The sequence below is a fragment of the Cupressus sempervirens genome, chromosome 3 (assembly GCF_028749045.1).
Source record: "Cupressus sempervirens isolate cs-2001-9-10 chromosome 3, ASM2874904v1, whole genome shotgun sequence".
Taxonomy (NCBI): domain Eukaryota; kingdom Viridiplantae; phylum Streptophyta; class Pinopsida; order Cupressales; family Cupressaceae; genus Cupressus; species Cupressus sempervirens.
The window spans coordinates 598,603,705-598,622,201 of NC_143120.1; the positions used below are offsets into that span (position 1 = coordinate 598,603,705).

At 34.8% G+C, this 18,497-nt stretch overlaps 1 protein-coding gene across 2 annotated transcripts in view; it reads left to right on the forward strand.

Moving 5' to 3' along the window:
- LOC149568091 (ARM repeat superfamily protein) overlaps positions 1-18,497 on the forward strand; it is a 338,742-nt gene that overhangs the window by 263,284 nt on the left and 56,961 nt on the right. For both annotated transcript variants that reach the window (XM_089821094.1, XM_089821095.1), the window contains exons 28-37: positions 11,986-12,044; positions 12,171-12,310; positions 12,435-12,643; positions 13,825-13,953; positions 14,057-14,142; positions 14,286-14,401; positions 14,500-14,612; positions 15,178-15,301; positions 15,536-15,657; positions 15,801-16,300. In XM_089821094.1, coding sequence (XP_089677220.1) covers positions 11,986-12,044; positions 12,171-12,310; positions 12,435-12,643; positions 13,825-13,953; positions 14,057-14,142; positions 14,286-14,401; positions 14,500-14,612; positions 15,178-15,301; positions 15,536-15,657; positions 15,801-16,300 — 1,598 coding nt within the window. The remainder of the gene's footprint in view (positions 1-11,985; positions 12,045-12,170; positions 12,311-12,434; positions 12,644-13,824; positions 13,954-14,056; positions 14,143-14,285; positions 14,402-14,499; positions 14,613-15,177; positions 15,302-15,535; positions 15,658-15,800; positions 16,301-18,497) is intronic.

The following is an 18,497-nucleotide window of genomic DNA, read 5'->3' on the forward strand; positions in this document are numbered from 1 at the left end:
GTACGATATCTAAATAAAAATAAGTTCAATACATATAGAAGTCAAACTCCATGAAACTATAACTTCTAAATACATATTAAGTTTTAAGTCTCAGTATCAATAAAAAATAGGAGTATAAATTATGAATTGCGTCGACGACTAATGCTCAAAAAAGATCATTTTTGCTGCATGGGTGGTGGTGAAGTAGTTGCAGGCATAACATTCTCAACAAGTGCCTCAAGCTCATGTTCCTCCTCATGTACTATCACTTCTTCATCCTAGTCATTTGCTTCCATCTGAAACTCAGCTAGGTGCTCAACAATCAATAAAGGATCATCTACATGCGCATCTAAATCATCACCAGAAAGAGGAGCAATCCAATCTGCTGAATATGGATTAGTCTCATCAAAGTCAAGTGCTTCATATGAAACTTTCCCTTGCATCTTCCTTTTGTGCAACCGAAGGTTGCACCACAATAAACCGAATCATTCAAGTGCTTCTGAGTAAACCTATTATGCTTTTTTGTGTATGTGTCCAAAAGTACTCTAGTTTCTCTTGCAGCCAGAAGCAATATAGGGCCATGATAATATTCGCATGGCAAGCTTTCAAAGATTAGATGCTGCGAAAACATAATGTTCCCATCACAGATCTTCAAGAATAAATAGCCATTTATAATGTAGTAAAGATTCCAATAAATTTAATGAGCTAAACAAATGGTAGAATAAAACTAAACATATGTTCTTTTCTACCTACCTGCAAGGTGTATCTCCTACATTTGCAATTAGGAGAAGAAACTAATGGGCCCTCTTCCCTCTTGTAGCTCTGTAACTCGTCAAGTACAAGTTCTTGAAGGTCCAAATCAGCAACCAATCTCCAAATACATGTGTCCATACCAACTTGAACCTTCTCATCTGCTCTAAAAGTGTTGAAGAAATAAAACTTGGGGTTCAAGTAGTAGGCAGCTGCATGAATATGTTGGGGGCATTGCCATTCCACCTACAATCGATTATGTTCCATATGGGTCTATTGTTGGTCTCATTTGACCTATACAAGTGTTGAATGATCTCTTTGACCCTATCCATGGCCTTATATATATATTCCATAGGGTTTTTATCCCCATCCATCATTTGTAGAATCCTCACCAATGGTTTTGACACCTACACAAACAATTATGTAAAGATCAGCAAATTGCAATATCTGAAACATAACTGATAAATAGTCCGTCAAAACTTGAAAACTTGCATTAATGATCTCCTCCATCAGCTTGCAAAATCTAACATCAAACACAACCTTCTGTGCTTTAGGCTTCTTTGCATAAGGACTCTCCAACCATTTCTCACTTATAGACATTCGCCTCAAGTTGGTTGAAGTGGCTAATATGCTCTGCAAGGTGAGAAAATCAGTAGCAAAACGTGTGATGCCCGATCACATGAGATCCTTACCATCAGTGTACTCTCTCATATGACTTAGGACCCATGTGTGGTTGTACATGTACTTTGTGATATTATTTCCATCTTCAACTACCTTCTTCACCCAACTTAGTTTCCCTAGGTCCTCAAGGAGCAAGTCAAGACAATGGGCAACACAAGGGCTCCGATAATTTGTGATGCCTATCTATCAAAAGTCTATCGATTGCCACATATGCAGCTGCGTTATAAGTCACAACTTGGATGACGTTACTCACTCCCACTTCTATCACCACCTCATCAAGTATGTTGCCCTCATCAAGTATGTTGCACAAAGTCTGTATTTTTCACTCGAATATGCATCAACTATTTTTAGAAATGCTAACTACCCAATTGAAGCAACTAGAAAGTTAATGAGCATTCTATTCCTAACATATGTCCACCTGTTAGATATAATAGTGCAATCTCTTTGTTCCCAAACACTTGTATGCTCTTCCACAAGTTGATGAATGCTTTGCACTTCATCCTATAACAACAGCCCACTCACTTCATAATGAGTTCGAGGCTTGATCTCATTGCCATACACAGATATCACAACGATTTATTGATCCCAATATGGACTACATAAATTCTTGTTCCTCATAAATTGGTTACTACAAATAATCTTCCATTGAACGAACAAATGCCTCTTTCAAAACTCAAGCAAATGAAATATCCCAAATGGATATTTGTTTTGCTGCTGCTATTTGTTTAGTTATATAAATTATATTTTCCTATAGATTTTTCTTTGATCTTATAGAGCTATACAGAAGTTGCAGAAGAAGGTTGTTTCTTTTTGCATTTTTCAGAATATAGGTATTACAATGAATAAATAACAGTAATTAAAAAAATAGAAGTGATAGAAATCATATGCAGCAATACATACTATTTTGGAAATGATTCTAAAACTGTACCAACAGAGTCTGATTTATTTCATAATAGTACCAATACAGATGTACTTCAAACAAGGTTGACGCCAGTTGCAGATGGGCACCAGCTACGGCGAAACAAGTTTAGATGATAGAGCCCAAGCTGCTACAAACAACTCCAGTCTGTTGCAAATAAACACTCCAGAATTCCTCTTGCGAGCTACTATAAGGAAAAACTAGGTTGAAATAACGTGGCTGCCTTCCCTATAAATCCATTGCCTGCAAAGTGTGACTGAAATACTAGAAATTGATCCTCTGCTGTGATCAAATTGTATGCATAAGAACCTTCAAATCTGATCTTGTTGAGGGCTATGTCCCAACAAATCTGCTCTCAACACTAGGGTTGTGTCCTAGGTGAGGAATGTTCTTCCAGAGCAATGGCGTCCAAAATAGGTTGACAAAATGATAAAGATACTCACCTTTAGGTTACCATCTCCTTATATCCCCTCTCCAAGGCAAATCGAACCCTAAAGTGGATTTCATTTGAACTTTATAATATAACGTTATTTCCCCAATAAAAGGCGTTCAAATAGAAGGAAATCATTACTTTATTAATGAAAAATAACTCCAAGCATCAAATAAGTCCTGGCAAGTGATAATCAAATAGTATAGACTGAGCTCTTTCCAACGAGCTATTACACATAGGCAAATCGATCCAAATGGAGCCATAAAACTCCTTATTACTCCAAAATGGCTAAACACTTAGCCTTATTTAAATTATTAAAATGCTAACTTAGGAGAATATTTAAATATACTAAAATATTTCCCAAGTAGCCAAGGAACAACCCAAACACCTCTAAAACATGAAATTGAGTTTGTCACCTGCTTGTGACTGATGCCGGACAACTTGGGCCAACTGGCAGTCTCACCTTCAAATCTAGGGATACTCCTAAAATAAAGGGAACACACCCAAATCTCTTGAAATTGAGACCGGGGGGTGATCTAATAGAATCTCAACTTTGGAAACATCACCACCTCCTAAAAGGTAGGAATCTTCTCCTACAATCAAGGAACTGCCTCCTAAAATCAAGGAACTGCTTTCAACTGATCTACTACTGCCTGTAATACCAAATCCAGACGCTGAAAACCCTAATTGAGTCCTTGATCACCATTGCGACCCTATGAGACTCCATAATAGGCTAACTCTCATGTCATTGCTAGACAGAGCTAAAGAGGGGACATGATAGCAAACCTCATAATTCTATACTACTATCCACAATTTCTTTTGCAGCGCTACAGTAATTGAAGCTTTATACATTAGGTTACCATGATCGTCTATCTCCTACACAAGGATTGCCTTCACGACATGAAGCATAAATGTTCCTCATGTAATGATTTGAGACACCAACCTTGCAAGTGGGTTAGAAGGATCCTATAGCACAACTTGCCAATAAATGTAACATTGAACACAAGCATGTATTTGTTAGAAACAGTTGCCACTCTTCAATGAAAACAACAACAAGAAGTGCAAGTATGATAATTTCCTGCCTCTAAACAGTGAAATGATAAAAGCCAAGGCATCAGCTTCTTGTCACCATCATATTAGACAAGTTCTAGAGAGTATATTCATCATGAAAGATATACAAGTGGGAGACATCTATCACCAAACCTGTCCATAAAATATCAATATGGCCATTATTATCAAGCAATAGAATAAAATGGGAGCATCCTATATTCTAGGACAGTTCTCATCCAAAAGCCTCACTAAGGCATCCGAATCCAACTAGAGGCAACTTTCTATAGAAAAAACATCAATCATGTTAATGCTATTGTTAACCAAATCATTTGCAACTTGATTTTGTCAACTGTAACATTTTTGAATGATCTAATTTATTGAGCCATAAAAGTATTTGATCTAGGATTTATGTAAGCTATATAATTTGGAGAGCATTGCTCTTTGAGGGCATTAATGCTAATTAGCGAGTCTCCTTTCATAGCGATTTTATGGAGGCCATCTGAATAAACCATCACTTGTCTGCAGGAAATGCTTCACATTCAGCTTCATCTTTTGTTTGAAAACTCAAAGAGTCTATGAGCCTCCCATCAAAGACTTGCCCTCAACATCTTGTAGAAGACAATTAACACTAGTAGGGCTAGGTTTATCACTAGGAGCACTATCAAGGTATATCTTACTTCTCGTCAAGAGCTTTTTGTTTCCCATTTCTTCTACTATTTGTATGGATTACTGACCCTTGAATAGGAGTGGGGATGTTTAACGTCTACCTTTTAACATCTTGTGATTCAAAGGCAGTCATGTCCAAATTTTGTTTCTGTAGAACCCTCTTCACATTATCACTTATTGTAGTCTGTCTTGATCCAACATGGTTCCACATTGATAGAGGCTCGTTTCTAAACATTGTTCAATTTCAGTCAAGTACTCCACTTTGAAGAATTGTGCATCAATTAGAACTTGTTTTATATGGTTTTCGAATGACCATTTTTGTTTCTGAGGCAAAATGCTAACTTAATTTTCTTGGTCAGAAGAATGCATATGGATACTAAGCATCATCTAAGTAGCAATAATGGTGGTCCTTTATTGTCATTAATTAGAAAAATGAAAATATATTACAGCAGCTTGGAGCAAATCAGTTTCGGCTTGTTGCATTACATTGCTTTTTCTTGCTGACAAACTAGGTGCTAACAAACTCACAGTTGGCACAAGGAAATATTGCTTTATGATCACCAAAATATACATATTAACACGTTTAAACATAAATTTATTGTCTTAAGACTTCAATTAGTTTTCAGAGCACTGATTTAATCAATTGTAAGCAAGGTTATTATTAAGTTCCATAAGCTTGCATTGTGAATTTTTTCGTATGTTTGTTGTCTAAATTTTTGAATAGTATTTATCTGATTTACACTTTGCAGAAAATTACTAGATCAAATTTTATGTTTAGAAATGATGTTGTAAAACCTAGTAGGATATTATTTTTAAAATTTTTGTCACAGGCAGTTTTAGAATATAATAGATAAATCATGCAACGAGACCCAAACTTTGATCAATATTCACTCAATTATTTGGAACAACATAATAAAAAACAGTCTTGGATATCTTTGGGGATTCCCAATAATTCCAGTCTGCTCTTGTGATTTTACCCTGAATTTATTTTCCTTCCTCCAACCACGTACTTTGCCTAGGTTAGTTCATTCTTTTGGAGTTGACCACTTGTATGCGGCTTCCAACTTGGCAACTGTCCAGAGAAAACTCTTGTTACTGTGGTCTCGATTTAAAAATCAATCTTTCGACTACTCAAATCTTTCCCAGAGCTTTTTTCTTTTGCTATTGTTGATTCTTACAGCTGCACCAGAGGAGGATGCAAAGCCGCCTTGGAAGATTTGTCTTAACACTGGTAGTGGCAGGTTTGTTGAAATGCAAAGTAAGGGGACTCTCAATTTTTACAATTCTAGCAACCTTACGACCCATTTGCAACCAACCATAGGACGAACATCACCAGGTTCATCTCTGGAAACAATGCATTGTTTGCTATGTGTCGCAATGTGTATATATATATGTCATTAAGACAACATTAAGAAATATGGATGTGGGTCTTTAAAAATTTCCTGTTCCTGTTTCTGGCAAATTATATAATGGATAAGCGCCCAAAAGTCTTTTTGTCCTTTCAAATGTTCAGTTCAAACTTGCATGATGCTTACTAATTTTCTCACCGAAGTTAAAATTTCAAACATTCTTCATTGGCGACAAGCATAAACAATACTCTGCTAAATATCACATTTCCAATAAGTTTAACTTTAAATATCTTTGTAATGTTGGAAATGCCGAACGAACAATAGCCAGCAAAATATACTCTATGGTTCTGATTGAGCATAACTACCAAGAGATGTTAATTCTTTTTCACAAACATATGAGTCTGTAAATGCCTCGTCACTTAAACTGGGTATAAAATAAATCCTTTAAGGCTCGATAAAACCTTTCATTCTATAGAATTTGTCTTTGCCTGAATAAAATATATCTGTCAAATGTTTCAAATGCTTCATATGCTCAAACTTCAAAGAGACCAAAAAATCACCTTTAATTACAACTTCTATAATTATATTTGAAATGCTAACCATCATTGAGATAAATATTAGACATTGAAATATATCCCTTTGAAAAAAAAAATCTCCGGTTTGGCAAATATCGTGACTTCGATATTCAACATGAACTATATCTCACGACATATATAACCAATATGCCTGTTGTTGAAAATCTTGAAAGAAACTTCAGATATTAGTCAACGCTTAGTAGTCAACCCTTTACTTCCTTTCTATACAACCTGACTGTAACACCTGAAATGTTTTTAAATGATATAGATTTTGCCTTTTACAAGATTAGCCCAATTTTTAAGTAAAGTCTCTATGCTTCCTGGATATACTGTTTTTTTGATAAAAAACTCTAAAGAACTACATAGGGAGGAAAGATACACTGTCCATGCACGGTTCTGATTAATATCTTTGATAAATAATTTTCATCTCTAAAAATGGTAAAATCTTTATAGTAAATATGTCCTGCAGGGTGGCAGGTTTGATGGTCTGATATAACTCCTCAAGATGGCAGAATACACTGCTCTTATACCACTGTAATATTCAATCTAGATATTCTTTTCAATTTTTACTCAAATAAATTTCCGAATCATAACCAAGAGTTTATACAATAATAACCAGCAAATACTAGTAAATAACCAGCAAATACTCCAGATTTGTTATTGCATTATAAACCAACAATACAATAACAATTGAATCATATTAACAGTGATAACAATCAGATTAGATAATAAAAGGACCTGAAAATACAACTCTAAACTCCGTCGTTAATTCACCACAAATGAGAATCAGGACTAAGTCCAATCCACCAAAGAAGAAGTTGAGGATTTGCATCCTCGGATCCCGAATAGAAGTTGAAGCTTCCTTAGTTTCTCCAAGAGAAATCTCAAAACAAATCAATATTCAAGCACGCTAAAAACGAGCTCTCTCTTCCCCTTTTAAGCACAAGAGGATGACTCTTCATATTCCTTTACTTTTCTCTTCAATTTTTATTCTCTTTCCCTTTCAATTTTTTTTACCCACTTAAGAGAACAATAGAACTTTATAAGGTAAAGTGACTTATTAATTGCCCTTTTAATTTTAAAGTCACTTTATTAAAACAAGCTAGTCTTTAGACATTAAAATAAATATCCTATTGAAGTCAAAAAGCTATGTATAATAGTTTGTCGGAAAGCTCTTGGCAAGACACTTGAAGTCCCATACTGCAAACTTGGAAATATGGACCCCAACTAACTTACTATAAATAGTAAGTATGAGAAGCCCTGCTATCTTGACTGTGATCTGCCTAAAAGTGAAGAAGCACATGTCAAAGTCATATTGACCCCTGGCAAAGACCTAGTTAGCCCACAAGACCATGATGGAAAAGCCTAACAATGTGTCAAATGTAAATGGCTAGAAAAGGGGCCATTACAGATTCATAAGTCTATGTCAGTCCCTCTTTATTCAAAAATATTTTTATTCCGAAAGGGATTTTTTAATGAACTAATATACCATTGAATCAAAAAAAAACTTGATATTTTTCATAACTATTGTATTGGACAAAGATCCCAAGCCCTTTTGTATACAATAAATTCCAGAATGTAGAGGAGACTTGGTAGAGAAACAAAAGACATGGGCCAGGAAACAAAGCTTCTCAGTGTGTGCTAAAATGTTGACAACATTTCCATGAATCATTATATCCAAGATTGCTCAAGAATGAGGTCTCAAATGGCAACTCATAGCTCTCTATTCGTGGAGTGCAAGGGTTTGTAAGGGAGGCCCTTAGTTTGACCTAGTTCGTGCCCATGCAAGTACACCATAAAATGAGAGATTCAAGGATCAAAATATGAATGCAAATGAAGATGCAAGATAATCTAAATGATAACAATGCAAGGCAATGCAAGAAAGAAAATCTAATCTATACAAAGAAATAACAATGTAATATTAATCTATGAAAACAAATATGACTCTAAGATAATATGAAAATGCAAGGATGAAACCTGATGATGGAAGCCATGGATACAAGAGAGAATAAGACAAGAAGTGAGAAGTTGCAGTGAGGCTCCAATGTCCAAACCCTAAGGCTCAAACCCTAATGCTCAAACTCCTCCAAAATCGCTCTCCAAACCTGTAGCATAACAATAAAAATTTCCTCTATATTTCTCTATCTCTCTCTCTCTACATCTTTCTCCCCGTATCTCTCTATATCTCTCTCTATATATTTCTTTCTGTATTTCTCTATATGAAAATGAAGAGAGGGCTCATTATGAAGGAAAATGTGGAGGTGGGAGGCTTCTCACAACCAATATGAGATAATAGAATTTGATCCATGAGAAACAAAATTCCACCAATGAGAAAAATGGAGCATTTGAGAAGAAAGTGGAAAGAGGAAAAAAAAAAAAAGAATCCCACTTAGAAATATGTGCATTCAAGTGTAGAGAAAAAAAAAGATTTATTTATTTATTTAATTTATTTCCTTTTTTCATCACAAACAGATATTTAAGTGGGGATTTATTTATTTAATTAAAAGAGGGATTTTCTTTTAATTAAAAGGGGATTAATTTTATTTAATTAAATGAGAAGTTTTCTTTTAATTAAATAAGACTTAGGATAAGATGATCAAACCTTAGGAAATATTGAAATTATTAAATTAATTACAATTTGATCAAGGAAAATGATTTGAATTGATTTAATAAAATATTGCAATGCATTGATTTAGGAAATCAATAAATTGAAGAATGGGAATTGATAAATTGAAGAATTGGGGGCCCATAGTCTAGGTGACCATTTTAGGGTGCATAAACTTAGAGCCATAGCTGAAGTGTTGGAACACTTGATGTTTCTATGAATAAGTACAGCTGGAAATCACTTGAGATAAACACACATTGAAAGGAGCTTTACCATTCATATTTTCTGCCCACAATGAGAAGCAATTGGATTCAGAATGGGTGAATTAGAGACATCTAATAAAAAAGTAAAAAGAAAGGTCAATAAGGATGAAGGATGAGAGTTGACAATCTTTTAGAGGAAATAAACTCGGTAGACTTGTACCATTGAGATTAGACCCAATAACCATGGGTAATATTTGATCTCATTCAGTTTCAATCATAAAGTCTAACATATAATGGGAACTCAAATGAACCATTCTTGAAGACATCTGTCAATCTTCTTGAAGCTCGAGGCCTCGTGTGGCTTGACAAAAAGTTGGACATCAAAAAACTTTTGGTCAAGATAAATCCAATGATAGGCCTTACCCTTAATGATTTCATGTGATTAAATAAAGAGAAGGAAGCTTTCAAAGGTGCTTGGTCACTCTTGATTATGTGGTAATCGGTCAAAAATACTTGGGCCTTATCAAAGGCAAGTGTCCCACCAAAATCCACTTGGCAAACTAGCCTCAGTTTCTGCTCTGACAATCTCCCTGATTGTTGTCAACAGTGAAGGAACCATTGACTCTTCGGCATCCAAAGTAAGAAACTTCTGATATGATCTTCAATTGCTTCTGGAACGGGTAGTGAAATGAATTTTAACTATCTCTGTGCCAGTATAGCATTTGGAAAGGTTATTGCATAAAGTGGGTAGTGCTATGGATTAGAAAAGGAAAAAATGGACCATTTTAACAACTTGCTTCAGAGTTAATCATATTGAGGCGATCCACAGGAGTGGTTATAGATGATCACTGTCAGCAAAAATGAGAAAGCAATTGTTGAGGCAAGTAGGACCTTCCAAGGACACTCAATTATCCAATAATGTATTATGTAACAATATTAAATTATAGGTAAATGCAAAAAATAACATCATGGTAAATGTTCTAGCTATAACTAGGAGCTATGAGCTCACTTGCACTGTCTTTTTTTTGGTTAATTATGTGCTTTATATGTATATTTATTTCTGCAAGAATTTTGTAAGCCTTTTAGGTTGATAATGTATTTTTTTGACATCTCAATGATAATGCACAGTGACAAGATTTTTTTCTCTGCGTTATGCTCACATTTTATTCTTCCAGTCTCCAAGAGTATAATTTGTGTACCTTTATAACTGTTGAAGAATTGTTTAATTATTCTATTGAACCTAATTTAAGTTAAATATAATGATCACAAGTCATAAGACACATCTGAGCATTGCTTCTTTAGAGTCTCATTTGTCAAAGCTTCTCAACTGTTGGGGCTAACTGTGAGACACAGTAATAATTAACCAATCACTTAAGCATGTAGACATTTAGTATTGTTGGTGGTAATTCTTCAATGCGGTACTGCATGGCTTTTATTCTTTTATTGTTGCTTTGCATAGACCAGAGTTACATGACTCTTTGTGAGTTGTGAAGCCAGTCTGGGTCGCTGAGCCGAGCAGATGTTGCCAAGATTTTATGACTTGGCCCAGGTCATGGAATATGATATATAATTTCATATATATAACTATAAAAGTATATATTTTCAAGAGTTTTTTTCATTTTGCAAAGTCATTACTGAGTCATTTCCAAGTCACGAGTCAATTTGGCCTTGCCGAGTCCAAGCTGAGTCTAAGTCTGGAAACTCTGGCATATATGTATTCTCACTAAGAAAAATTACACATCAATTGAAAGTGCTTTCTTGTTTTACATTCCAGGCCATTTGCTTTGCAAGACACATGCATCCTTTGTCATGTCTTTCTATAGATTAATTCTTTTAATCTTGCTCCATTTTATGAATGATCCTTTTGCCGTACAACTTGCATGTGCTTCTTGAGTGAGTTGTCTGTCTAATAGTGTTAAATGGTTATGCAAACTCTTAGAGTACTTTCCAAGTTGCCAAGCACTCTCTATTTCTTTTGCTGGGTGAGTTTTCACAAGTTCATCTCGTGCATTTTTATAGGCACAAAAAAATCTAGGTAAAAATGTTGATGCAGGTAAAACACTGGTTAAAATGCATTTTTCACATGTTGCTTTTGCTATAAAATCATGTATTTTCTCTTCGAGATGTCAATTCTTAATTTGAAATACATCTTGTAATTGAACTTCACAAAAAAAAATATTACTTTAGGAGATTTTGATATTTAGTACTTACTAAGTTGGCAAGTTTTTGTCAAGTATTTGCAAAGTTTTTTCTGAGTTGAAAATTCTGGACTTCCCAAGTACTCTCCGAGTCTGAGCCTGCAAACTATGGTTATTACATTCCTGGGATGTGGAGTGCATATTGTTTTGTGAGTATCATGTAAGCGGAAATGTTGTTGGCCCTACATTTGTGAGAAAGACTAATCACCACATGTAAGCTATTTTAAGTAAAACCAGTAATGTCTTAGTGATGACAAATAGTTGGGATAAGGAAATTCTATACCCATGATTACTGAACTTTACAAACTAGTTTATAAAATACAGTTTTCTCTTTAGTGTTAATTATTTTTGCCGCACATAATTGGTCAGTTGTAAGTAAGATGGTTATGAAACTCAGTAACTTGTGCTAGTAGTATCTATTTATCTGAATATTGAATACACATTTCAAATGTGTAGATGATTTCTAAATCTATGGTAAATCCCTTTTCATAGATAATTCGTTTTTCTTTAGAAGTACCACTTTCCAGTGAGGCTATTTAACATTTAATCAGAACTGACACTGTCAATTTTGGAATTTTAGTGTGTTCGTGTCATCATGAACGACGGGCTTCTTGCAGTCCCTGCACATTGTCTTGACATGTAAGAGATTAATCCAATATTTTTTTCCCTAGAAGTAAGATCATGAAATTGTAGTATGGTATTTTGAGATTGAGAAGGGTGTGAGACATGGGTTTTCATAGTTTTCACTAGAATATTGTTCATCAGATGTATAGATGTGGCTGGAGCATATGGTGCGCAAAGGATGGACATCAATATAAGCTTGACTGCAATAGCACTACTGTGGACAACATCAGACTTTTTTGCAAGGGGTGTGAATTATGAGCACTTGGAGATTCAGGAAATAGGTATTGCCCTGTAAACATTTGTCTTACATGCTATATTGATATATGAGCTTGTATACAATTTGTTTTTATTTAATTTATGCCTAAACTTGTTTTTTAATTATTTGGTTCATCATATACATCTTAGGACGGAGGGTGAGTGGCATTGGTGCGCAACTAAGTCCAAAATTTCAAGACCAGACTTCTGATGAGTATGGGAAAACTAGCCCAGCTTATGATATACCAGCTGGAGACCATGGAAAGATATCATCCTTGAGTTCCAAAATGAACTTTGACCAATTATTACTCTCTGTATTTGGGGTACTAAAGTCTCTTGGAACAGATGAGAGACCAGAGGTACTCCCTGTCAAGCATATTGTACAATGTAGAAAACAGGCAGCATGTTAATAGTATCATCTCATCAATTTTTACTGGAATAAGGCAGTTTACTATAACATTATCATGTTAGTAGAGCACTATATATAAATGCAGAGAGTACTATATAAATGTAGAGAGAGAGAGAGAGAGAGAGAGAGAGAGAGAGAGAGAGGTGGCAGTTGCATTACATAGATTAGGTGAAACAACTGGGTGAATATGGGTACACTTCTCCAATATGCAATGCTAGAATGATTCTATTTTAATTGTCATAGATTTATTCATTTACTCACTCTTCATATTTTGGATACTTTAACCATCCCCTCATTGGTACCCAAAATCCCGCATTTGCAGAAAATTATGGATTTATTTAATAAAACGTTTATTACCAATTATATTGACTAATTGCATTCCTCCAATTGAGTTATTGTAGTTAGTAAGGTTGTTTTCTCTCTGGTAATTTAGCCTTGATTCATTCTTTATATGAATGTTCAAAAAATAATATTACAAATGAACTTCAACAAAACTTAGGATGCTTTTCATTCTGACATGGACTAAATGTGTACACTTTGAAGAGGGAACTAATAAAAGAGCAAACTCTGTTAAGGATTTTCTAGAAAATAACCTTCGAGATTCTGTGATCATAATCATTTATGATGAAAATAAGAATAATCGATTCAATAATATGGGTAGGAGCTAGGAAAACAAGACAATGACATATCATTGGGAGTAATGCCTATTTTATGTTGTAGAACATCCAATTTTTTCCAAATGGATTTGAAATTGTGTAGGAATTTCTGAAGTTCAACATTCTACACACATTAATCTTGATTGTTCAGGCTTTTTCAAATGAACATCACTTTATTGCAATCCAACTGCTGCTTTTTTCTCTTTATTTATCTTTGATGAACCCTATTTGTACAACAGTGTGTCATTTCATTCCACAGAGACTGTTAATAGAATGGGGATGTATCCTCACAGTCACTGAAGCTACAGGATATAGTCTCTGCAAATCAATTTGTCAGTATTTGAGTATGATAATACTATGAATATGGTATTTTGCAAATGTTCGAAGAAAGATTTCTTTCAACATAGGTGGATAGGGTTCCTGACATTTTCTTTATCCTTTTCTGAAATTTGTATTTCTGTTACTTATGTTATAGGTCAGGGTCTCAGCTATTCGAACTCTCTTCCAATCTCTTAGCAGTCATGGGCATAAGTTATCAACTGATATGTGGGAGCATTGCCTTTGGAGACTTGTGTTTCCTCTTCTTACAGATGTACGGCATTTGGTGAGTAATGAGTTTGTTTCCTTATTGATTGTTGCATTCATATGAAATCTAGAGATTTGTTTTGGTTGATTGAAGATATGCATGGGCCTTAATATATCTACAGGCTTCAACGTCTTCAAAAGATGAGTGGCAGGGTAAGGAATTAGGTATGCGTGGGGGAAAGCCAGTCCACATGCTTATTCATCACAGGTAAGTTAAGCTGTAAATCTTCAATAATGTTATAGAGGTTTATACAGTTCTTTGCATCGACAAAGTAAGTCTGGAGGGAAACATTCTCAAAGCTAAGCTTTGCATTCTTTCGTATTTTTTTAATGAATGCAATTATTTGGCAGCCGTAATACTCAACAAAAACAATGGGACGAGACATTGGTGCTGGTGTTAGGTGGGATGAGTCGTCTATTACGGCCTTTCTTCCCGTTTCTTCGAACCTTAGACAATTTCAGGACAAGTGAGTGCATGTTTGAGCTTTAAGGTACACACTGTGAAATTAAAATTTGATTAAGACTTCAAAGATTCATTTCTAGTGAAAAGAATGAACTTTGGCAGGTTGGGAATCATTGCTGATTTTTATTCAAGAAAGCATCTTAGATGGGAGCAAAGAAGTTGCCCTTGCAGCAATTAACTGCTTACAAACTGTACTGCTTGCTCACTGTTCGAAGGTATTATTAGTGGTCCATTTCATATACTTTCAGTTATGCAGACGTGTGCTTTACACGTTTAACAGTCAGAAACATTTGTAAGTTTTTTCATTGGATGATTTTTAGGATTTAAATCCGTGAAGCTTTTCATAAAACTATGTACGAACTTTTACATAGTTTTCCACAAAGATTTACAAATTTATGGTTTTGTTAAAAATGATGAATGTGAATGATTTCAAATCAAGATAGAGGTGCAGTCAAATATTTAATCTTCATATTGCTTTCTATCTTGTTTTCCTTCAAATCAATTGAAAAATAGTGAGGATCAACAATATCATGATAATGATGCCAAATCCATACCAAGGCTTTTGACAAATTCTAGTTAGAGATTACTTATTTATTATATCTCATTTTCCTCTACTTTGGATGAGAACTCTTTTTTTATTGAGATCATGATTTCTAAACAACATTGAAATCTATTGGAGTTTCAAAACGTTTTAGAAGATTCACTCTTGACTTTACGCTTGGCACATCCCTTTAGTATTGTTATATAAAAGGTTTGTTGATGTTGAGATTGTTATTGCAGGGGACTATGCCCGTGGATTATTTCAAATCAGCATTTTGTGTTTTTGAAACTGCTCTAGAAAAAGGTACTGAGTACGAAGGTAGAGATTCTAGCAAGGTCAAGCAAGAATTATTGCGTAGCTTGGGTAAGCTTCTGATTATAACCATCTTATGGTCTAACATACAAAAGTTTATTCCTGAAAACTTATTGATGCATTTGTTATTAATTTCTCTGTAACCATTGGTAATTGCAACTCTTTTGCTTTTGATGACTTTGATATGATTTTCCTCTGTAACCATTGATAATTCTAGCAGTTTTGCTTCCAATGGATCTTTAAAAACTATTCAAGTGACAGTTCCTGGTCTCAATCTATGAACAGGTGAATTGTATGTTCAAGCATTCAATATGTTTGATGCTAATCTCTATCTCCGTGTGTTAGAGCTGGTTGATCTGTTGGCTAGACATCCAAAGCGTATAAGTGATAGCACTGTGATGGACCATGTAAGATCAATCTATCCGATGCATTGTGTGTGCTTACATCTAATTTCATGAAATCTTGATTTATGTAAATTACATTTTCACTCTTAAATTGTTTGACAAAAATGGATGTTGTTGATAGATATTAATATATATATGTGTGTTAGGGAAGCCTTCCCCCACTCCAACGGACAGTATTGGAGGTACTGCCTATGCTTAGGCCAAAGGATAGGACATTGTCTTCTTTGTGGCCGAGTCTTTTCAGAAAAATGCTATTTTATCTTCCAGGAGGTCAAGCGCACTTTGGTGATGGCTTTGTTGTGCTAGACACGAACAGTATTTCAAGAGAACAGCCTACAAGTGCTGTCAATGCCAGTAATGCAGAAATTACATCTACACATGGTAATGGACAAAGTCAGTCTTGTGAACAGTCAAAACCTGCAGATTTGAAAGCAGTTTCTGAGGAAACACTGAAGTCAGGAGCTCCAGCTAGATCAAAAATTCCTGTTTCTGGCCTAAGTACTGCACCCGAGGAAGAGATGTCTAATCAGGTCTCAAGTCCGCTATTTGCTGAGGGAATAATTACTGTCCTCCTTGATCTCTATTTGCTGGCCCCTTCAGTACAAAGAATAGATATTTCAGCTGAAGTAATTGCAGCAGTTGGAAGGTTTGTCTTCTACATAATTATTAGCATTTTGATTTTTTCAATTTGTAAACAGGAAGCTTTCGTCAATTCTTTTAGCTCAGAAATATATATATATATATATATATATATATATATATATATATATATATATATATATATATAAGTTACTTTTGAGTGCGATTTTACACTTCCAACTAACAGATCAATTGTAAAAAGGTGATTGTGTCCAAGTAATTACAACTTTGAAAACAATTTTGAACAGGGAAAGGAATTTAAAATGTGATATTCTGTCATTGTCTCTCAAGAACTAGTCAATTTATTGGTCTCTTTCAGATTGGAATGTTCATGAAGGTGATGACTATTCTGGCAAGTTTCTGTTTGAACAAGGTTTTGTAAAGGCCAGAACAAAATATTAGTGGCAAGACTTTGGTAGTTGTTATATGCAAATCTGAGAAAGGTCCATGTGGCTAGCAATTCCACATTGCTAATTCGTTGTAGTTTTTTAATTTAAAAATCAAGATTATGATTTTTCTTGGTAATGCAAAGTTACAGAAACAGGGATTTAGTTAGAAGGCTTGGTAAGATGACCATATTTTAATATTAAAATTCTCATTACATTTATATACATTTAATTACACTATTTGTTATTTCGTGCACTTGAGTTAACCAATTAATTAATTGTTTGATATAAAATAACATACAATTGAAAGTGTAAATAAACAAGGTGGGAATGATTAAGGCTTGTTCATATAATCCTATCATGAGTCAAAGGGAAAATGTAAAGTTCATTATAATATGGATTGATTTATTCTATAGGAAGAATGGAGTAACCAAGGATGAGGATTCAAGTCAAGTGTTAAGTATTTGAAGATGAAAATTCATTCTAGAGCAATTATTTGAAGAGTAGTGTTGGGACTCTAAATTTTAGCAAAAAGTAGAGCCACATATGAACAAAAAATCTTATTTGCAGCCTTCGGAATCCTATGCCAAATGAGAAAAATATTCATGTCATCATGCTTGTCACTAGTAGATAAATGTGTTCGCTCATTTGATCGAGTTCAAGGACTTTGCCAACCAAATAACTCTCCAATGCTCAACTTCGCTATAAAAAAGCTCTGAACCAAGTGATCAGGTTCAAGGATAAAGTCTACCTGCCTAGGTGTAGCAGAGCTTGAAGTGCAAGGGAATCAAAGTGATTCTTGTTCGTTGGCCAAAACTGATTGCGGAATCCTATCAGAGAAGTGGTAGGCTCTTGGATTTCCAATCTATGGCTTTGGGAACCAACAAGTAGCAAAGGGTGCTAGTGCCTCTGGCAGTAGATTGTGAACTCATAATCATAAAATTAACTAAATATGAGGACCTTGGATTCAAATGTTGTCACAGTTTTAGAGCATTTCAAGTGCAGAATAGTCAAGATGGATATACATGAGTGGGAGCTCAAGCGGAGATGGAATGTGCAACCAAAGAGGTCAAAATTCTATGATCTTGAAAAGACAGAGAACTTTCTTAGTTTCAAAATTGTAATGTCCCCTTTTTCTGGGACATTATAATTCTGTGTGCTGAATCACTTCGCCTAGGTTTCAGGGGCGAAAAGATTCTTTACAGGGTTCAGAGCGAGGTTTGGCCTAGATATTTCCAGTTTCAAACCCATCAGAGCAGTTTTGGCACGTTGTTCAGATACTTATTATTTTTAGTAAGTAAATAGAGCTTAGTATTCTTGATATCCCAGCATTGATTTGGAACCGTCTCGCCAAGAGCTTTCCAATGAGCTATTGCACGTGCATATCCGAGTTTGTTTGATCAATTATTTTAATGTCTGATGATTATATGGTTTACTAAGTGTCTATTAAGTTCATTTAACTTGTCACTTTATTTTTAAAAAGGTACTATGTTCACTTAAGTGACTAAAGGACAAAAAACTTCTTTATCCCACGTTGCTTAAAAGAGCGTGCATCACATTGGGAAAAGTGATAAAGGTACATCAGACTTCACATGGGAGGATATGAAGATATAATATTTAAAACAAATATTAATTTGGGAGCTGGAAATAGTTGCTGGTTATTTCTTCTAGGACGCAAACCCTTGAAGAAGCATTTGAAGGTTAGACGCAAACCAAGCCTTACAAGTTTCATCTACATTGCCAATCTGATTGTCATTTCTGTTTATAGGATTGGATTACTTGAAATTGTTGCACGTTATTGTATTACTGTTGTATAAT